Source organism: Tinamus guttatus, unplaced genomic scaffold (assembly GCF_059628265.1).
Source record: "Tinamus guttatus ecotype Peru unplaced genomic scaffold, ASM5962826v1 Tinamus_guttatus_pri_ptg000115l, whole genome shotgun sequence".
NCBI classification, from domain to species: domain Eukaryota; kingdom Metazoa; phylum Chordata; class Aves; order Tinamiformes; family Tinamidae; genus Tinamus; species Tinamus guttatus.
In genome coordinates, this window is record NW_028288649.1 from 6,180,286 (window position 1) to 6,203,571 (window position 23,286).

Below are 23,286 nucleotides of genomic sequence, written 5' to 3' on the forward strand. Positions count from 1 at the left end.
AAAACTTCTTGTCCTGCTCCAGCATCACTCATTCTGCGGGGCATCTAAAAGGACTTGGAAATCACGGAGGGGAACTCAGCAGGGCAAAAACTGAACAAGTATATGCTGAAGCCCTTTAGTCTCAGGAAGAGGTGACATGAGGCAAAAGATGCCTCCTGTCCAAGCGAATGGAGGACTGTCAGTTTATATAATATGGACATTGGAAAGAGAAATGGAAAAAAACAATGATGTTAGCTTTGACTCATTTTAGACTTACTGTTCTATTAGATCCCCAAATCTCTTGGCATTAAAACATGCAGAACTTTGTGCTTTGTAGGTTTGAGAGCTACAGGTTTTGTGGTAGTAGCTCAGTGAGGTCTGAGGAGAGTCCTCCAAAAGGCTGAGACATAAACATGGTTTGCAGCCATATGTGCAGCCTGTGCAAAGTTTTTAGCAGGTGCAAAACAGTGACCTTGTTCCTCTACAGCAATTGCATTGTTAGAAGCCAACGTGTAGAAATGCAGGTGGCAGGGAAGAGGCAAAAAGGACAGTGCCCTTGCATTAAAAAGGCACTTTTTTAGCATGTATGATTTTCATAAACCCAGGGGGAAAAATAACACTGATCACAAGGAAGAAAAAAGATATTGCTAGATGTTCATGAAGGGTGTAAAAGAAAGTAGTCTTCAGGGACCTTAAAAGAACTATGTTCACAGCACATCCTTAGGCACACACAGGCACTACTTTAAGAACAGTTTCTGTTGCTTAACAGACAAAGCACATTCTCCTCCCATCTCCTATCAGCCCTCCCTCCTCATTGGGGACTGAATTATCTGTAGTGTCTGGTCGCTATTTGCCTGCCAAAAAAAAAAAAAGAAAAAAGAAAAGAAAAAAAATCCATATGGTTCCCATCCTATGGGGGAATGTGCAAACTTCCACACAGAGTCTGCACAAGAGCGAGACCCTATTTGCACAGCAATAAACACCATTTGCTCATGCTTCATGCCTGCAGGCAGTACTGAAAAAGTCAGATTCATAAATAGTATCCTGGGGCTCACATAATGTAGGAGTATTACCAAGCGTTATCACAGCAGCAATTTTCCATTGCAATAAGCCACAGAGTCAGATGTTTGAGATGAAAAAGACCTATCTGAATATTGAGACCATTGGCCTGCAAATGCACAGTATAGTCCCCTAGATATCAGATATTAAACTGATACAGTACATTGCAATTTTAGTCAAATGGCCAAGAGGACTCTAGTCTCAGCAACATTTTAAATGAGAGTCTTTACAATGCAAGTACAAGAGTTATATTTTGTTCTGTGCATGAGTCCATTAAACCACTAAAATAATATTAATACCACAAATTGAAAAATCAATTACATATTACAACAGACACACTACACCCCAAAATAAAACCTGAGTACTTTTACAACTGCAACTCAGGAAAGCCTGATTATAAAACAAAAAGGCGCATAGATATTGGCATGGGAAAGACCTAATCTACTGCAGTGTGCTGTTACCTCTGCTGTAACTCACACTGCAGTGCTCTGGCACACTGTGGGCCTGATTCTCTGCTCCATTATACCAGTTTTACACTGAGGTAACCCTGCTGGGTGCTTAAACAGAGTTACATGGGCCTAAAAACAATATAATGAAATGAAGAATCAACCCTCACAACTTAACAGACTCAGAAGAAAATTATCTATTCCTTTGTGGAGTAAAAGACTTGGCTGTTTTTAGAGAAAGCCTCTCTCTCTGTTTTTGTTTTATTCCCACCGTAGATTTTCAAAGGAAATATGCAGTTATACCATAATAAAAATGATTGTACTACACCATAAGCAATGAGAATCCCTGCCTTTTCATCTGAAGAACACATAAGAGTCCAAATTCTTCCCAAGGTTTGGTTAAGCTCCAAACCAAATCCCAATACAATATAAACCTCTTGAGGAGTTTGCAATACGCACCTCACCTGAAACTTCCTCTTGGATGTGGTATCTTCACATATCTCTTCTCCAGCCCTGCTTCACTGATCTGCATGCTGCTGGGCACCAAGTGACTCTTGCTTATCACAGCATGGCAACAACTCCTCGTCAGCCACATATGATGGCAACACCTGCTCAACCTGACTGAACTAAGGCTGCTTCAGGTAGCCTTAGTTTCACAGATCTTTGGGTAAGGTTGCTCCACACAAATCTTAGCCTCTTTTTCCACCCTACTGTGGAGTATTAGGCAGCATCTTACCCAAGTGGGTCCATGAGCAACACAGCAGAGCTATAAGAATCAACATTGTGCTCACTCCCTTTGTGAAGAACAACTTGTTTCTTAACTCACATTTACTGAGCTTTCAGTTAACCTCTTTCACTTCATCCAGTAGTGTGAAAAATAGCCTGTAGCTCTCCCATACCATGGCCACATAGCTGCTATGATACACATCTACAGAATCGCTGAGCAACAAATCACATCTACGCATTCGACAAGCAAAGCATCAAGGTGCTCCCACACTTGGCTAAAATAAAAACTATGAGTCATATTTTTATTGTACTTGTAAGTAAAGAGCCTTATAAAAAATAGTAAAAATTTATAACTATAGGATATATAAATACTATCAAATGAATGCTTGGGGAGATAAAAAGAATCTAATCAGACAGTCCTGATGACCCTAAGGCGGCAGCATTTTTAAGATGCCACCAGAAGATGGAACAACGGCTGTGTAACTTTCTGTGGGCAAATCAATGTTTTCCACATAGTAATAGTTTCTTCTCATGATGTGCATGAAGTCAAAATCTAACCATAAGAACATTTTGAAGGAGATGATTTTGTCCAGATCAAACTGAAATTACTTGGATGATCTAGAAAAAAGAGGTACATCAAAGTGGTAATTATCATTCATAGAGTAATAACACATGCTGTAATTTATTTCATACTTTACAAGTGAAAGAATATGTAAGAAGCTGCAGAGCTGAGATTTGCCATTGGATACTATTTCTTTTCCCAATGATCAGCGACAGCATGTTTAAACAACGGAGTGACCTGAACACCTGAGCAGTGCAGAACACTCTCTGATATAAATGATGTCCAGACCTCAGATAATTCTCATAATTTCAGAAAATCATTCTTCAACTGAAGTGATAATAATCTCCAAGGATCACTCAAACTACAATTTCCAAAGCATTCACGTAACTGACATACAGGAATTCCCTTGAAATAAAAGCCAGTTGTCTAAATGAAACACTAGTGGATTATGAACTAGTGATGGTTTTATTTATAGCCTATAATCTGTTGCCAGCTGAAAAGTGTGACAATAGTATGGGAGAAGGGATAGAGAAGGAAGATTTGTTTGGGCGGTCTGACCAGGGAACCAGAACAAGAAGGATTCTGAAAACAAGAGTCCTGAAGAAAAAATGTTCTTTTTTTTTCTGAGTTGTTCGGACTTCTTCCACAACATGGGAATACAAGTCCCACAAAGACACTGCTTGTAAAAGGCAATTAAGTAAAATACGCTAACCATGATATTGATTTTTTGAAGTTACTGAGAATGTTAAGTGTTTTTGTTTTTTAAATGCTTCAAAAAGCAGTACTGTAACAAAACTTAAAAATAAACCCATTCTCCTCTATGCCAATACATTCTCCCCTTCACCTGGAAAACACAGATGAGACTATGTATGGAATTTGATAATCACATCAAACATCCCTCTCTGTCAAAAAGGGACTGTCAAGAAGTTCAGGGCTGAACCTCTTGCTTCTCTCTAAACTATTGTTAAGCTACCTGAAAGGATATCTAGATATCATGCATCTGGTTTTTTAGCTCATGAAATAATTGGAAACATAGTTATGAAGATAAATGGTGTGACTTCTCTGCTGAAGTAGAAAATAGTTCTAATTCTTTGTGTCGGTAAGCTCAAGGCAAGAAGTGAAAAAGCGTTGTTCAGAATTCTGCCCCTAAATCCTATCTGCTCATGCACTAATTTAAGGCTTTCTCCCTGTTTGGCATTTCTATGCACACAATGCAATGGAAACTGCCCAACCAGCAGAGAGAACCCAGATTAAGTAACAGCTCTATTATCCAAAATATGCTTGAATCTTCAATAATCATTTTAACAAAAGCAGTCAGTGAAGGGAAACTTTACTGGTTTCCTTTTCATGACAGAGAAGGATTAAAAAAAAAAAAAAAAAAAAAAAACGACGATGACGACTAGCATTTGCCAAATAGAAATGGAAACTATTAGGAAAAACAACTTCCCATTGAAATGGATATTGCAAACAACAGGGCATAAAAAGAAAAGGGAAACTAGAAGACTTGACCATATACCATTCCATGCTTTAGACAAAATATGACAGTGAATTTCCTTCTGAGTAAGTTTCACCACAGAAAGAGAAAACAGAAGACGGCATTCAAAGTAATTTTTTAAAAGGCGTAAGAAAGCATGCATTCCTTACCCATTCTGTATAGCAGCTGTTGGATCATAAGTCAAAGCCATGCCAGCCTGCATATAGTTAGGGAAGAAAAACAGATTTTTTACTGTTACTGCAGAAAAAAATGACATTAAACGTAGTCTAAGTCAATACAAATTCAAACTGAACAAAACCTAGATGGAGAACTGAAGTCCCTCAGGGAAACTCAGATGGCCCAGAGCAGCAGGGAGAGTTTGGTTAGCTTCCCCACCTAAGATATCCCTTAGAAATGAGTCAGTTTAATATGTTGGTCATCATTACCCCATACCAACCTAGGCCAAACTGTATCTTTGTTGCCCCAGTATCAACCAATATCATCCAATAGCTCCACTGAATTCAGTGGATTTACATCAGACTATGCAGTTAAGTATAACACAGCAGGGTCAAATCTTATTATTCTCAGTGACAGAAGTAATTGGCAAATACTCTAAAACCAGCTTCAGAGGAGTTACTTGGGAAGAAGTCTCATCTTTCCCTCAACGACCACAGCCCGTGCAACCCCAGCTGCCTCTGATTTCCCTGGGCTGTCACAGGTATTTATAGTTAATTCATATCTGTAAGGCAGTTAACAAAAACTGGGCTGTGAAGGAGAAAAGAGCAACCAAAGAAAAGCCTGCCCGAGTTTTTAAATGGGGCTTTTAAAATATTTTAGAAGTCTGGACAGCAAAAGAATTTGCTAATGGGCTTTTCAGAGCCTTTCAACTGCAGTTCACCATCTAGCAGATGGTGACCTCTGCGAAAAGATTTGGCAATGTCAAAACAGTATCTAGTTAACAACTGTTACCACCACCATTAGGAAGCACATCCACAGGTATAGCAAAAACGGCAGGGACAGAACAGAGATGGAGCCTGAATTTCCCACGAGTGCTCCTCTGTTCACACCAATGGCCCAAAGGTGACCAATGTGGCTGTGAGGAAGGTAGCAGCGCCTTCCCAAAAATCCACTTTGATATGCAAGATAGACAGTCTCTCCTCTCTCAAACATAACATTTGCTTTTGTCTTCCTTTTTTTTTTTTTTTCCTTTCTGAAACGCTTTTCAATCTATAGCTCTAACAAGAGATCTGAAGGCTTCTTCATTGGCATGGGAGTGGGAAGCTAGAGGAGAGGGTCTCCTAGGGCTCAGGGTGCTCCTTCTGCTTCAGCTCTTCCAGAGACCTTTAGGAGCAGCTGAATACGGACATGGCACCTACCCACCCCAGGGCACCCACCCTATCCCTTTCTGCTTTTCCTACAGATCGCACGAGACAGAAGCAGCTGCTCTACCAACTGCGCGGCAGGGTCCATGCTCTTGATGTGAGCTCTTAATGCCCCTGGGCCCATCTACCGAAGTACTTTTAAATAAGGGCCTGCGCCCCCTTCCAGATGGCTGCTCACACAGGTCAGAGAAGCGTGGAGCTTGGCCTGCTCCCACAGCCCTGGTGACCAGCAGGTCCAGGGCACTGCTGAAAAGCCAGGCTGACCCAGCAGCTGCCCACTGATCTACGCAGATGCTGCCCAAGAAGCAAAAGTGATTTTTTTTGGTCCAGACAACAAAGTGGAGTGAATGCATTAAAAAAAAAAAAAAAAGTATGTTTTTTAATTATGAAATCTGCATATTGTTCACATTATTCTTTTAAGCAAGATACAAGGGTATGTTTTTGCTTATTGAAACTGCCCTTGTTTTAATAAAATATGTAGCATCTCTCAGGCAAAGGACAGATCAGAAGATTTAGGCTAAAAACATACGATTACTTTTAAAATATATATGTTCATTTTATACAAAGAGCAACAAAAATGACTATTTCTGAGAGCTTGAAATGTTGAATAAACAAATTTAGGGTAAGCCGAGCCTTGCTAAGTTTGACCTAAACATTAGTTTAAATAATCAAAAAGGATGAACTACTTAGCTTGTCCTTATTTCCTTGTTTCCAGTCGAATATTTGGAAAAGTTGCAATATGTACAAATGGAAAAGTATACAGTTCACCCAAAAGACAGCCAATAAAAATTTAATATCAGAAATATTTCTGCTGCAATACATTTTAGAGAAAAAATATTGTTTTATTTGTCTTTATTTTTACTTTTCAACACCTGCAAAGTTTGTTATTCCTCTCTTTTTATATCCCTGTGCTGGTAAAGACAACTTAAACAGTATGTGCAAGGTCTAGAGGGTCTAGTTCTATTTTTTTTTTAAGGCTCAAAATAAATTACGAGATTCTCTATAAATAAAGGTGTCAAAATTTTAACATCTCGTCACACATCTACTTGAGACTAAGTAAAAAAAATATAATCTCTTGGGAAAGGAGGGATCTTAGATTTCCAAATAAGAGTTTCTAGACCTAAGGGTCCTTAAAATTGCTTGGATCACAACTTGCTGTATCCCACACTTCTGATGGGTTTGACTTGGGAAGAAAATTTCAGCAAGGAGAGAGTGGGGGTGTAAGAAAGGAGAAAATGAACAACCAATCACTTTCATTTTCTTTGACGTAAAAATGAAAGGACATTGAGGGTACAGAAGGGACAAATTTCAGAAGCTCTTTCACTGGAGCTCTAGCAATGAACAGTGTCCAGATGAGACACACAAATGTTCACTTATGACCATATCAGTTACCTTTCTCATCATCGATATTTGAGCAAGCTTTTACGACACAGACCTTCCTTCAGTTGGTCCTCAAATGCCCTAGATGTGTGCAGATACAGGCAGATAAACAGTACACATTCATTTCTTGGTATATTAACATCACATTCTTTACTTATTAGCAGCACTTGGAAGAGGAGTAGGGTGACCATTGATGAGGACTGCCATGCTCAAAATATTAACAGCTTCTCACCTACACTGAATATACAACTGTGGAGTGACCAGAATCTGTTCAAATATCTAAGCAGTGACCACTCTTAAATACCACTGTTAGACTTGCCTGGCAGTGAAAGCTTCGTGTCAGACAAATATGAGACAGTGTGCAGCAATATGCGCATATGGTCCACCACCTACAGTTTGCCCAGCAATACTGCTAATATCCCCCAGTGCTGAATAGCCCTAAACAGCTGCTATTTCAAATAGCTGCTAAGAGAGGACTATTTACTTCTTTCTCATCAAGTTGTGTAATTCCTCCCTACAAAATTACACTGGCCTGAAGCCCAGGAGAGGCTACAGTTAGCCCGGACCAGTGAAAGATTTATGGTCTGAAGCATCCTCACTCATCAGGAACAAAAAACCATGAGCAATATTAACTTACTGGAAAATCATCTCCACTTTCTTCCATAATATACAAACAGGAATTCCAAAAATACCAAAAAGTGAATATTAGGGTTGGCCTCAGATATCCATGCTTTGGAGGTACAGCTTATTGAAACAACATTGCCATAAGCAAAGACAGGAATATAGCTGTCACTGTGTTTAATATGGTACTAACTATACTAAGGCGTTGCTTAATGCCTCAATAGCAGTCCTCAGCTGCATTGAAGTTTTTCTTCTTTTAAATCATTATTTTCCTTGTGTTTCAGTGAAAGGACAAGGTTTTCTTCCTCCTTCTGATAGGGATACTGCATGATGAATTGCCACCCAAAAGAGGATGATGAAATACTGCTTCAGGAAAATATCCGTCACATAAGCTTTCTATTAAGGAATGACTGAACCATCAAATTTTTAATGTCACCTTACCAGGTAACAGGCATAAACTTGGCTACTAAATGAAAATTTGGCATCTCATCATTCCAATAGGCAGTGCTCTAAAGCAATCAGTAAGAGGGATATCTGTCATCATTCCTGCACATAATAATAAATAAAGACTGTTCTCAATGATCAGTCAACTAATATGTTCAGAATGCCGTAAGTGACACAGAAGTAAAATCAGCTCACTTAATATTTTTTTAAAAAAGAACATTTAAACTATGTGTGTATGTGTGCATATATGTGTGTGTGTTTATTTTTATTGACATATCTGAAAACAGGGCAAGGGAATAAATATTTTCACTGTTTTGGTACGGCAGTTTTCTAATTATTGAAACCAGTGAATGAGCAGATTCTAATGAAAGGAGTCTCAGTCTGCACCTTTTTTTTAAATAAATTTAAACTTTTTTTTCCTTTAAAAGAGTAACAGGAAATATTAGAAAGCCTCTGGAAGGCAAGGAAAGACAGAAAGACAGAAAGACAGAAAGACAGACAGACAGACAGAAGGAAAGAAAGAAAGAAAGAAAGAAGAAAGAAAGAAAGAAAGAAAGAAAGAAAGAAAGAAAGAAAGAAAGAAAGAAAGAAAGAAAGAAAGAAAGAAAGAAAGAAAGAAAGAAAGAAAGAAAGAAAGAAAGAAAGAAAGAAAGAAAGAAAGAAAGAGAAAACTCTGAAAGAAAAATGTGAATACTTTTGTTCAAAATTTTCCATGGGCAAATGACAAGTATTTTTCCCCCTCTGTGTTATGTTTTGAACATAAATGAGAACACTTCCCTCATTAGAAAGGCTCTTAGACCATCACATTTGCATTGCTTATGTAAATTTGATTTGTAAATCTTTCAAAGAAATGATTAACTCATGGAATGATTATTAAAAAAATGATCAAATCTTCAATATCATGTGAAATAAGATGGATTTGTTATTTCTCTTCCAAACCTCTCAACCCTTAGCAAGAACAACATTCATCAGAATAGCATTTGCCTTCTAATAAACACAAGTATCTAGAAATGACTAAGTCTTAGGTTCTATGATAACTCGTGTGTTGGTGGGAAGCATGAACAGCTCCTACCAGAGAAGCTTCACCAGGTGCCAGGGACCTTGTAGGAGTTCTGTAGACGGGGTCTGAGGAGCCTGTCAAAAGCACCCAAGACAAGCACATGGGCTTTCATTTCAGTGGGTAGGAGAGGTGATCTCCCCTCAATGCCATGAGGTTTTCAAGAATGAGGTTCCCTGGGTTTCTCCTCCTTAATGAGAGATTCGGAAAAATAATGCTGCACACTGGGACTCCATGAATTACTGTGGTGAATCAGGGCAGGAGTTAAGACTTGAAATGCAGCCTCTTCTCCCCTTCTCTTCTGGCTCATTCCTTTTTTTCCCTCATTTCCTCATTTTTTTTTCATGCAAGCTGCAGTCCTACGGGACTGGGTGTGATGTTTGCTACTACAGTTGAATCAATTGAGATCTCAACAGTGAAATTCCAGTACTTGTTTTGCTACCACTGCTACTATCTGCCAGGCACCGTAGCGCAAGCATCTTCTCTGCCCTGACAGCTGACACCCTAATGAAAACAATCAAAAGAATGAAGAGAGAGAAGCAGGAAAGAAGGCAACAACTCAAATGAGATTGTTTAAAATACTGATAGAATAAAATAAGCTCAGCTAGAAGATAAGTTAACTTGGCAAAATTCCTTATTTTGATTTAAAACAGTTCTCTCAGAAACATTTCATAGTATTAGAAATATTTCTGAATTTAAATTCTGAATCACCTTTATTTTTCTAAAAAAATGAGAATTTGAAACTATAAGTGGGACAACTTTTATATATAGACGCATACGAAAGAAATTGGGCATTTCCCAGTGATGGGAGTTTCAAAACTTTCATTTTCACATGAAGGTGCTCCCTAAGCAGTTGCAACTTCTGAGAAGAAAGTAGTTATGGTGAGAAAAATATACATTACATTGGAGTGAAATTGGTAAAATGATTCATGAGCCTCAGAGAACCAAAGGTTGAATTGATAAGACATCAGAAGTTCAGAAGCCCAGAGGAAAGACTAGAAACCATTTTTGTCCTGAAGAATAGGTTGGAAGTCTAATCTAGAAAGCTTTTGTTCATGGTGCTGAGTCACTTTGCTCCCACTTTAATTTAACTGATGAATTAAATGATGAAGGCTGAAGTTTACAAGAGCAAAAAAGTCAAAAAGGATATTATCATCTTCCTCACAGAGATCTATAGAATACAATATAATTTTCAACAGTCACAGACAACTCATATATTTAAGCCTGCTGTCTTCGGGTCTACGAACCATCTGCTTCTGGGGATCTGGCATATCCTTCTTGCCATCAGTCAGATTCAGTGTTAATTCATCTGTGGATTATGGTTACATCTGCACGATAGATTTATGTGGTACAGTAAATTGGGAAAACTTCCAGGGATGGTTGCAGCACTACTGGAAATGACAGCTCACCAAGTACTCGTGAAGAATACAGAAGAGTAGAGTAAAGTATGTCCTTATCTCATCTCCATCTTTGTTTCTTGCACAGCAGAAGACATGGTCCTACCAGCAGAATTCGAAGGAAATTTGGAACAAAATCTCTGCAACAACTGGCAGGACTTTTTTTTTTCCACAGCAGAAGGAAATCTAAGACCAAAGGTGAACACTAATAAAAGTGTTAGTTCTTGATTTAGAGAGAGGTATAATCCAAGGCGTTTACTACGAGTGATAACTGTCCCTATTAAAAACCTGATCTGATTCTAGGAAGAGTGATACCATATAGGTCATTGTTTTCACATCTTTCTATATGCTTTGGAAACTTGAAACCTAGTCACTCTAAATTGGTCTTAGGTATTTGTGCCACTTTTTCAACATGTTATCCACAAGAGTGGCATTTTGTGTCACGAATCATTTTTAACTCACTGCGCTCTGTGTTCACACTTATCTGCCAGTTATCTTTTCCCCTTCTGCTTTTTACTTCTGTGTAAGACTGCCCTTCAGGTTCAATTCCTCTCTTTGCTTAATTTTGCTGAACATACCTATGTAAAATACTGACCAATGTCTAATATAAAGTATGCTAAATATGCAAAAAATGCCTCCGTGCCTGGTTTCTGCATGTGCACATTGCTGTGTATTTGGACTGCTCTGGAAATTATCTCCCAAAGAAAAGAATAATCACTTCTCTAGGTATAAAATGCATCAGCCCTTGACAAAGAGGATAATGGAGCACAACTAGGTAGTACCTATCTCCTTGGAAGCATCAAATGAAATCTATGTATCAGCTGCAAATATGTCCAGCACTCTCAATGCTTGCCACTTGTAAAGAGGGGGCAAAAAGCAGGATCAACTCTTCCCTGGTATTGACTGTACACAAAAATCAAGAAATCTCCCAACTTACTTTTTTTTTTTTTTTACATGTTTTTCCCTCTAAATTACCGTTTGAATTGGAGAGAATTGTAATGAGTAGCAGATAAAAAGAAAAAATATTAACAAAGTGACATTCCCAAGCTACTAGTTCATTGTATTTTTTAAGGAAGCAATATAAAACATGCTTAACTCTTTAGACATTTCACCAAGTGATTTTGAAAGAAAAAAAAGAGAAAGAGGGAAGACAAGGAAGAGAAGGGAATGGAGGTTAATCTCTTGAGAAATGAGAAAAGAAAAAGTAACCCAGATTAGGGAGGCAAGACAACAAACAATAGAAGAATTATTGGTAGAAATTCAGAAAAATTGACCTCAGACCAAATTCAGTGACTAGGAAGTCACAATTAACAGTGAGTGTCTTCACTAGTGACTTTAATGATGATATGCCTTTGCTAGAAACACAGCACAAACATTTAAATGGTATAAATTTTACAGAAACTTTCAAATGATATGTCAAAAGACTTAAAAATACTGTCTTGTTCACCTCAGAGATGAATAAATACTAAATCACTTTGGGCTGACGCAATACAGAAATGCTACCATTTCCATAACTGTTCTTTCCAGAAGAAAGTAAATAATAAAAACTAACTTGCATTTTTAAAAGTATTTCTTTTATTTTCAGTTTATGTGAAATCTTTCCTTTTCTACCAAATACATTTCAAATAAATTCACATTTTGGTAGGCATATCAAAAGATTTTTATTTCAGAACAATCAAAACAATGACCCAGTGAATTTACAGTAAAACTTTAAGTTTACACTATTTAAGTTGCAGTCCTTAACCCAATCTGACCCGAATTTATAACTATTCTTGACTCCCCAGTTGCATCTTCAGCTAATGACTTTTTTTTTTTTAAGAATGTCACCCACCTCTACAATGTCAGTTGCAATTTAGAGATAAATCAAATATTTTGCAGACAGAATTTGAATATGATTACCTCCCTTGCCATCTCTTCAATATGATCTTGTCAGGGAACATTTCAAAACAGAGTGCTGAATTCCCCTCTTGCTTAGTGGTGTGAATCAGAAATCAAAACAGATAAATTTGTGCAGAAATGGTGCCAGTGATTACATAGAATTTTGCAGGAAATATTTCTGACATTTGCAGGCTTGCATTTATCAGTCTGCACATTTATTGCACCTGTATGCTAGATGCAGAATTTGACAGCTTTTAAAAAAGTCATCAGTGATCCAGGCCCTCAGATCCTTAGTCTGGAATTTGTTAGCCATCATAAATCCTCCGTCAAATGCCTCAGTCAATCTGCTGAATATTTCCCGAGGCTTCAAAGCAGAGTGGGAGCGTGAGGATTAGAAAATGCTACGAGGGGTCGTGCATTCTTCAGTGATTACAAATGCCCTTTGGATAGAAACCCCAAGTAAACAAGAACCAAAAAAAAAACCATGCAAAACCCTAGAGAAATTCAGTATATTCCTAAAGATCTCACTTTAAAAGGCATAGAACTGGCTGTACCCAAGGTCCAAAGCAGAATTAGGAAATAGCTAAAATTATCAGTCCTGATTTCTAGATGACGGTGCTCCCTGGCTCATGCAGCGGGAAATGCTGCATTCAGACACTGGGGCCACTCTGCTGCCTCTCTAAGCACAGCAAGAACAAAATATGGGATAAGAAATTTGCTTTATTTATTTATTTTTTTCCCTCTCAGCAAAAGCCTATTTCTACCCTGAAGTGATAATTTCAGGCCAGACTACATTGCTGCCAGGATTTCAGTGGTTGTATTCTGCAGGAGGACCAGCCAGCCTGAATTTAACAGACAACTATGGCACTTCTGTATGGTTATGGAGCAATCTGCAAAAATGTACGATAAGAATAAAATCTGCCATTGCATTCTGTTGTATGGCCTGAAAACTTTACCACAAAAAGTAAGCTTCTCTTACTAAACTCCACAGAAGCTCTCCACAAAAGAGAGGAAAAACTTGGAGAACAGAAGGGCCAGAGAGGCTACACCGTGGCAATCTGTTCTTCCCCACTAAATTTCCTCCCATTTTCCCCCTGCATCCAAGCATTCTGCCCAGCTGTTGGTTTCTGCTCTGCCCATTCCAGCTGGAGGCCTGCGACACTATTATTTTGAATACTATTTCAAGGCTGTTTTGGGGAAGAATTCAAGAAATAGGAGAGATACGGGGAATATTTTCAGATTTCATCTGTAATCAGACCTGTGACACTTGTCTTCCGAACAAGTATTTCTCACTATTCACTGTCTTTTTTTTTTTTTTTTTTTTTAAGAATAGAAAGTTGAGAGGAATAATAGTCGAAGGTTACTTGAGTGCTGCTGCAATGAGAAGAACTCAATGACACATCTTGTTTAGAGCGAGATCAGTTAAGGGCAAAGAGGCAGGGAAACTTGACTGCATGTAAAATATAAGATTAATTCTACAGGAGGATTTTACTTGGGAAATAAGAAAATTATGTGACAGTGTGGAAGAAATCTAAAAATGAGTGACTTACAGTAAAAGCATGAATTACTGTCTCCAGTGCTTCAGCAAGTTATACCCAATGCACAGAAAGATGTTAACCGAAAGTCAGTAAAATCTGAGAAACCATATTACTATAGAGCATATGCCTAGCTTGAAATATTTGCGAGTCCCCATTTTTGCAATCTTTCCAAGTTTGCAGATTACACTGTGATAACAGCTTTGAGGTTTGATAGTTGACTGCAAACAAGAAGGAATGGTGTCTCCCAGCACTGAACAGTAGTTTTTGCATTTCTACCCTATTAACAAACTAAACATACTCCGCCTCTAGTTCATATATCACAGTCCTTACTATGAGCCATTGCAGACAGATCAGCAAATACACTACATAAGGTGCCGTAAGTTCATGCTCTGAGGCCATATGGCGTAACGGCAGCTTGGTGGCTTTAGCTTTATGTCTGCTTGTTCATTGATTTGAGTATGTATGCCGCAGTGGACATAATGTCTGCAGTAGCATCTACTATTTAAAAAGGTATTTCAAAGCTTTTTAAAATAGGATTATTAACCTTTTGGAAGGGTTGTTACCACCTCCCAGATGCCTTTGGTTTTACAGCCTTATATGCTACGACCTGAGTCTCCTGCTTGGAGTGCTCATTCTTTGGTAGATCCTTAACATGACAAACCATAAGAGCTCCTACGCAGACATCTCCATTTTTTGAGTCAACGACCGCAATGAACCTTTTGAGGCTACTGCAATCTCTTGCAGCAAATGGGGCTGCCAAGCTGGCCCTTTGAGTCCACAGAGCCAAAAATACTTTGGGGCATTTTTGTTGGAACAGCATATAAACCACCTTGCTGAAGGGAGCAATTTTTATATTTTCAAGAGGCTGTTCTGTTTGTTTTAGGAGCTCACCAATCGTGCTGGAGTATATATGTCACAAACTAATGGTCCAAAAAGTATCCGTTAGAAAATCAAGTAGTTAGGGAAAAGCAAAAACCCTCTAGAAACAACCAACTTTGAAATAACACATCTTTTGTTTTTTTGCTTTGTAAAATTAAATATAGCAGAAATCTCTGGGAAAAGAAAGAAGAAGAAAAGGAAAAGGAATAAAAGGGAGAGGGAGAGGGAGAGGGAAAGGAAAGGGAAGGGAAGGGAAGGAAACGGAAGGGAAGGGAAGGGAAGGGAAGGGAAGGGAAGGGAAGGGAAGGGAAGGGAAGGGAAGGAAGAGGGAAGAGGGAAGAAGGAAAAAGGAGGGAAGGGAAGGGAAATGGAAACACAAAACATTGACTCTAGTGGGTCACAACTGAGCAAAGCTTTTTTTAAAAAAAAGTCTCAATGATAAACACAAGGAATGTTTTTTTTTAGGGTGGAAACACTTGTCAGTCCTTCTGCCTTCATAACTATAATAATGTACCAGAAGGTACTCTAACCAGATTTACCTCATTTATTCAAGTGTCTTTATCTCATAATAACATTCAACAAAAACAAACAAACTCTTGAAGAGTCAAAGAAATTCTTTTCTTATTTCACCCACATTTGGAGTCATTTTATGTACAAGTGCATGGAAAGGAAACTCCAGTAATAGACTATTTATAGCTAAGCAGAAAGCAACTGTTAGGGCTTTTTTGGTGTCCTTTTTTTTTTTTTTTTTTACTTTATACACATGATGGAAGCGAGTCTACTCTAAACTGTTTTGACTGGACAAAATGAAGATCCCAACTCAGATAGATAAGCTTTTGGAGCCCCTTTACGTAGACAATAAATCTAGATGGGCAACTACATCTTTCCACTCGGTAACAGCCCCCACATTCCCTGATGCTGTTCTAGCCCCAGGAAATATATGGAAAATAAAATGTTGTTGCATTGCTAAGATGTAAATAGATCGTTCATTTCAAGGTTTAAGTCTAAGTTTCACTGGGTTCAAGTCTGGCTGCAGACAGCGAGTTCACCAAGTGTCAGGGCTGAGTTCCACACCCAGCTCTGAAATTCCCTTTCCTGTGACTTTACCCATACACATAACTACAACGCTCTCTTTGGCCCCTCTTACACACTATCCCTCACTTTTTCTGTGTGAGGCCCTTGTATTTTGTGTGCTACCTGATTCCTTCACAGCCCGACAAGGTAGACCTCCAGGTCTGCAGCTCACTTCTCCCAAGCCTCGGGGAAATAATCACCGCGTGGCACTTACCTCTCCTTCTCTGGGCCACGGCCTTCCATTCTGTGTGTATTTGCTTTGATTCTGACGCTTCTTTTGCCCTCCGTCAGCAAATTTGCACAGCAAAGGCTCAGTGGGGGCTGTGAAGACAAGAAACCCAGTCTATATTAGCATCCCCCCCAAAGAAAGTGATTATACCAGCAACAGTAGTGCTTTGTAATAGAGATCTTTTGAAGTAAAATCTTGCCTTCTGCAGATATTTTTTGCCTTTTTTAGCCTTGACTCCACTGGCAGCTGTTCTTACTAACTAAGCTTCAAAAAATATATACTGGCAGCCCTTAAAAGAATCTAGCAAATATTGTTGAAAAAATAATCAGCCTACGCAGAATGTTAAGTTGCTATAGTGGAATAGTGGAGTCAGGCATTAGTTCCAGCTAAGTTAGACACATATTCATGACCAGCATTAGTGCAAGATAAACACTGCTTTACTAAAGCAGCTTTCTGTTTTTATTGTAAAAACTTTGCAAGAATCTGTTTAGGGAATAAGTGCTTTCGCTATTTTCGTGTTCCTCAGCACTCCATCCTTTAAAATCTGGGTAAATGGAATATAATAAAGTCTTTTGCCAAGCACAGTCCAATTAGCTTTCTTTTCCTCTTAACATCTCTTTTAAAAGAGAGTTGGCAGCCAAGAAAACTCCTTTCCTCTCCAAACTGAAGTCTGTGAGTGGTGGAGGCCGGCGCCACGTCAAACAGCACAGATCCGCAGAGCCCTAGACCCAAACAGGGAGCTCAATCTTGAGCTGCTTGTGAAGAAATCAACACACATCAAATGGGTACAACAGGAAGGGAACTTGGCATCTTTTGCCATCCACCCAGCTTTTAAAAGCCTCCTAAAATATCTTTCAGCCCAACCCATACTGAGCTTGCTGGTGGGAGCAGGCATTGGCCACTTCTTTCCTAAAACTGGGGCCAAATTCTAGTTGTTTTGTTAAGTATATGCCAGGCTTATCCTTTACTGCCTAGATCAGCTGAGAGGTGAATCACGGATGGTACAATTCAAAGAAATCCAAGAATGATTTTTCATATCAGAATCTTTTCAGAAGCCTTGGGAGTTTTGAAAGAGAAGAAACCTAGCTTTTCTGCGGTTTCCTGTTTCCAGGAGCATAAACATGCTGAAAGAACTATGGGGAAATGGTTCTTCACATGGACATAATATCCCCATCAGCGTGTTCCAGAAGCTAATGATGGAAATTGAAACACAGGAAGCTCCATCTCCATGTGAGGAAGAATGTCTTTCCTGTGAGGGTGACAGAGCCCTGGAACAGGCCGCCCAGAGAGGTTGTGGAGTCTCCTTCTCTGGAGATCTTCAAAACCCGCTTGGATGTCACCCTGTGCCACGTGCTTTAGGTGACCCTGAGTGTGCAGGGGGGTTGGACTAGATGATCTCTAGAGGTCCCTTCCAACTTCAACCATTCTGTGATTCTGTGATTCCGTGAATAAAAGAGTTGTGAAAGAAAGGATGCAGTAAGGGGTTAATTTGAGTTGCTTATTTGGAATAAAAACAATGATTTGGTTAAAGGATTAGGTAAATTCATAAATTATTAAAACCAGTGCGCCTCCATCAACCTCTTACTTACAACTGAAAGTAGGTTAGAAATTATAAATTAAAACTGTGATCACTTGAAAACTGTAACCAAGGATGTAGGCACATGGAGAATCTCATATCAAAAGCACAATTTCTCATTGGGATGGCATCCCTTTGGCCACTCCTGAAGCTTTAACAGCTTTGTTTTTCATTACTGTTTTACCGGGCAAGTAATTTCCAAGGTCACTAGAAAGTGAACTCCAGGGAAGAACCTATCATTGGCAGAAAGCTATGCTGTGTGGCCCCTGGCATCTTTCCCCGCCTCCGACTTGGATTATTGTATCTGATTTTGGTAGAAGCAAGGCACAGCCAACCACTTAAAATTTAAAATAATGAGGGTTTAAAAGCATCCAGGTGGCTGTGGAGATTCTCTCTGCAGACAGAGAGATTTTATAGTGCTGATTACCCTGCATTTTCACTAGTTTTGCTCCTCTGTGCAATGCTGCATGATTTCAAAGCAGTTACTTAAAATTCACTTTGATATGACTGTGAGGGAGGAGCAGGTGCTAAGATAGCATTAGAGAAAGACCTAATAAATGTCACATCTAAAGCTACAAAAGCTTTTGGTTTTGAACTGAGCAACTCTCAAGAAACATATAATAGCATTAGGAGAAGCAGGCAAAACTCAATCTGGATGTTGCATATTCCCACATGCCATGATCATCTGCTAACACACACATGTGCTATTAGCCATTATACTATGATGTGGTACAGCAAACTAGTAAATTATATGGTTTGCTACATATCCTTTCTGTATATTAGCTAACCACGAATGGGAAGCTGTTGCAATTTCTGGATATCCCAGTATTTAGCATTGCCATCTGAAAGCCTCTTTTAGGCTTGGGTCTTCCTAAAGTGGATGGAGAAGGAACTGTTACACACCACTGAAGAGACCAGTGAAACAGCTTTGCTCTCCATCTAGATAAAAAGGGGAAATGATTTGTACTGATTTCTCAGGAGGTATGCAGCAGGTGATGGAAAATGACAAGAGACTATCCCCTTCACAGGCAGATTCCTCTACAATAAACTGTAAGGAGTTCTCAAAATGCAGAGAAAACATACTAATAACCTTTATTCTTTCAGGACACACCATCGAGAGTGACAGAATCTTAGGAGTTCAAACATGCATCTCTGATCCAAGTACACAAAAGGTCTCCAATTTCTGGTGTACTTCACCCCTCTTGAAATCCTTTGAAAGGAAAGTTCTCTAGGCTTTGCAAGATCAGAGGCACATGAATACTTGACATGAATGTAATCAATCCTACTAAACAATTCATAACTACATAAGGTACTGGAAAGAACGTATCCTCTCCCACCTTATCAGCAAAATTATTTCTAAGTAAGTGGAATTCTTTTTGAATGGTTTCATGAAATGTCAGTAGTACTTTAAAGATAATAAGTTTTACTTCAGACAAGGAAGGAAAAAATCACAATCAGATATTATAGCTATCAATTCAAAAATAAAATACTTAGGAACCATTCAAGCAATATGAACACTATGTGAATAATATCAAATAATTGCAAGAGAAAGGGGATATTTTATCCCAAATACTTAAGAGGGAACAAGAAGGAAAAAAGCAGGAATCTTTTAAACTGTGTCTGCCTTTGCGTTCTTCCTTTCCGGACAGATTCCTCTGAATTTAGGAACTTTTAGAATTTTTACTATTCTCTTTTTCTTCTGTATGAATTTACAGACTGAAAATAAATGCCAATGTCCTAGCCTCTTTTCTCAGGCATTCTACTGCTGACTTAATAAAAAACATGATTTGGATATCTGTAGATGTTCATATTCAGAATTGAAGTACATCTGGTAAATCTGCTGTTGGTATTTTCCTCTCAGAAAAGTGAGAATTGATTTGCTCAAGACAAACTTCAAGCTATTCCATTCTGATAAACTCTTCGAAATAGAAGATATTGCTCTTCCCTTGACTTCTACCTGATGGCAACAAACACAAATATTTAGAAAAAATAACAAACTTAACCTGAAAAATGCTCATTAATCTATTTTTCACAGGAAAAAAAATTAAATGCCTGCTGTAGTTCCCATCCAAAGTCTGCTTGAGTTAATAAGACAAGTAGGCCTGAACTTGGCTTTCAGTCCTGAGAAGGAAGCAGGATCAAATTGATAGTGCTTCTAAACAGCATCTGCCAAGACACTCCGGGTTGCTCTAGAAGAAGGCAGCAGTCGCTAGTGTTCAAATTCTGTTCCTATGGAAATCAATGGCTAAAATCCTGTCTCTCTATACTAACGCCCTGAGTTTCCTCTAAGAGTTCAGTGAAGGTGAAGGAGAGAGACTTGTGTTACGTCAGTCAAGCCTGTTGATATTGTTGGAGTTCCCTTAGGAGATCAGCTGCTTCTGCTCCACTACGTTAGACAGACAGGCTGGGCAGGCAGACAGTAGAGAATGGCCAGAAAGCTGCAGTGTTACCAAAAAGAAATGCTGGCACTTAGAATGGGACAAAACCTTTAGATGGAAGGAGATGGGGATAACAGTGATCCCTTTCCAAATCTTGCAAATCTTCCAAATCTTCCAAATGTTTTGTGCCAGGAATGCAACTTCAATTAAATTGGAAATTCAACAACAACAACAAAAAGTTCTAACGAGTTATAAAATGTAATTTCCTTATTCTTTCATTTTTCTGAAAGCAGGTAGACCTACATATGCAAAAATGTATATATTCATGAACATGTGCTTCATGAAAGAATAAAGCAGATAAAATGAGGAAAATTTGTTGGGTGCCTTAGTGGATCTTTTTCAGGTGTTCTCATACTTCTTCTATTGTTAGAGGTTGCTGAAGAACGAAGGTCCTCCACATTTTTCTATTCACAGTTGTATAGCATCTTATGTCCAGCAACAGAAAGAATTACTTATATAAAAAAAGAGGTACTGTATTTCAGCTGTTTTTAGTATGAGCGTTTTTGAAGATGCTTCTCAGCATGTCAGGAAGAGATTAATCTCTTCTTGTTATCTTGCGCAAAAATAAAGATAACGGTTTTAGTAGAGAGTCCCGCAACAAATGCATTGTGACTATTCATGCATTAAATCCCTTCTTTTTGTTAATGTGAGGAACAATTATGAAGAAATCACTGTTATATCACCAAACGGTCAGTGTGCAGACAATGATCTTTTTTCAAATTATGTATTACAAGAAAAAGGAGCAGAGCAATACCTGAATTCATAATTTCATCAAGTGTTCAAACTGATAAGACTGGATAGCTATTTTTCTCCTTTACTCCATCCCATACTTTAAATATTTTGATCACATTTTCAAGTACAAATCACATAAAATACCTGATTGAAACCTGTACAAGAACCGATTCCTTTACCTTCCACATCAGTTTTAGTCTCTGAAAAAAAACTCATGCTACACTAAGAACAAAGGTACTTGGCAACTTGACCTATTTATTCATACAGTATTTTGGAGAGAGACATGAAATACACAAAAGTTCTCGAATCATGGCAGAACAGAATAAAACAAGGTTCCCGTAACATAACTGGACTCATATGGATGTACTCAGTGGGAGTGTGGTGTTTTCAAAAGCGCAAATTTTATTACCAGAATGAATTTTGGAGTTTTAAGTCTTTTTAAGAGTTTAGGATCCTATCAATAGGCAAACTCTTTGTCTGCACGCTTCAAGAAAAGTTCTGTTATTCATATAAGATTTTAATACATATTTATTTCAAAGTAATAAATAAGCAACTCTTCAGGGAAGATTTAAAACAAAACTGTAGCTATTCTACTCCTGGAAAATTAAGGCTAAGAATTTCAAAAGATGATATGTGACTTGGAAGGACAAAAGGGATATGTGAGGACAGACAGCACTAGCCGAGTAAGGAAATTTCAAGTAATCAAGTAAATAAATACATCATCCTTTTCTCCATGGAGCGCCTTGACTTATTGGACAGAAAGCTGATCCTTCATGAAGTAGGATGAGAACTGTCCCAGAAATCCATACTACTGTATGCAAGATCATGGATGCTAACTTATATACATAAAAGTATAATGAAAGCCCACTATTACATGTTTGATAATTCCTTGCTGCCCAGTCTTCAGGTATGAGACAGAGTTTTGACTCAAGTAAGTGTCTGTAAATAATGCACGATGGAAGATGATGTCTTTTGAATTACAGAAACAAGATCAAGCAACACACAGCTTATTTGTCAGTCTTCCATGTTCATCTGGAAGGTTTACAGATAAATTTAGTTGTATGTTATTCAATCGACTTTTTCACAGTTGATTATGAAAGCAAAGCAGTGGGTTAACATTGGATTTGGTTTCTACAACATACTACTTTCACTATGCAGAAACAGAAAATGGAGAAGCATCTTTATACAACAGAAAAGTACCCCAAAGCAACGATTAGAAAACAAACATCTGTTTGGCTATAGATGTAAAAAAATGATTTACTTCTGGTAAACTATATTATATCTTAGGTAATTATCTGTAGTTCACCTCCGTCTTCAGAAACGGGATGCAATCTTTTCATCTTTTTTGAAAAATAACCGTTTCCAAAAAGCAAGAATATATTAGAAAAGGAAAGTAAATCTCAGAGGAGAGATAGCATGTCAAGTGTAAAGTTAGTGCTTCTAATCTATGAAACACCAATTATTTAGAACAGGTTAATCGTATGCATGTGTTGCAGAAAAAGTATGCCAACTTCCAAGTGTGGTCTTGTTGAAATCAATGGAAACACTCCATCTACTTTATAGAAAAAGCCCTATACTTAATCATATCATTGCAGAAACTGCCCAGAAGATTTGGTAGAACTGGTTAGAAAATACAGGTACCTTTCTATGAGAAATTGTAATGTGCTAACGTCTGTTTCTGTTCAAAAACTCTGTATTTTTAAAATTTCAAACAGAACATCATTTCTGAAAGTGTCTGATTTAGGTCTTCTGAATCTTCCATACTGAAGGTGCTGCTGTCAGAAACCATTATGATACTAAATATTAACTGGATACATTATTTTATGGACATAAGAATACAGGTATGATTTAATATGATATGGAAGCTAAAATAAAATGAAGTCAAAATAGTGAAGCTGAAATGAAATCAAAGCAGTGCTGCAATGAAATAATGTAACAGTAGACTTTAACAGACTCCATTTCTCAACTAAGTATTGTGTTGGCTTCCTGTAAAAGAACCTGAATGGATGAGGAACACCCAGAGCAGAATTAAGTTCATTAATTAACTTTATTAATCAGTAACTAATTAATATCACATACTTTAATGGTAGATTTTGCCTTTATTTTAAACAAAAGGCCAGAATCAGAGCTCAAAAAAGTTAGAGAGAGACTTCAGTGGGATTTGGAGTGTAAATGAAATGACCTCAATGTAAAAAAAAATCTTTACTGTTAAGTACTTCTATTGAAAGTACTGATATAGATTTTAGCACCAGCCTCAGTGCCATTCAATAGATTTCAGAGTGCAACAGCTCCTTTTCTAGCCACTTTATTTTTGTGTTTGATGTTATTCTTGACTTAACAGTACAGCCTTAACATCTGTTGTCTTAATATCCAGTGGGTGAATTTACCATTTTCATAAGAGCTTTTTACAAGCTA

At 38.1% G+C, this 23,286-nt stretch overlaps 1 protein-coding gene across 5 annotated transcripts in view; it reads right to left on the reverse strand.

Annotated features, from left to right (window-relative positions):
• RBMS3 (RNA binding motif single stranded interacting protein 3) overlaps window positions 1–23,286 on the reverse strand; it is a 651,451-nt gene that overhangs the window by 68,302 nt on the left and 559,863 nt on the right. For all 5 annotated transcript variants that reach the window (XM_088521153.1, XM_088521151.1, XM_088521150.1 and 2 more), the window contains 2 exons: window positions 16,111–16,217; window positions 4,417–4,463 (listed from right to left, as the gene is read on the reverse strand). In XM_088521153.1, coding sequence (XP_088377279.1) covers window positions 4,417–4,463; window positions 16,111–16,217 — 154 coding nt within the window. The remainder of the gene's footprint in view (window positions 1–4,416; window positions 4,464–16,110; window positions 16,218–23,286) is intronic.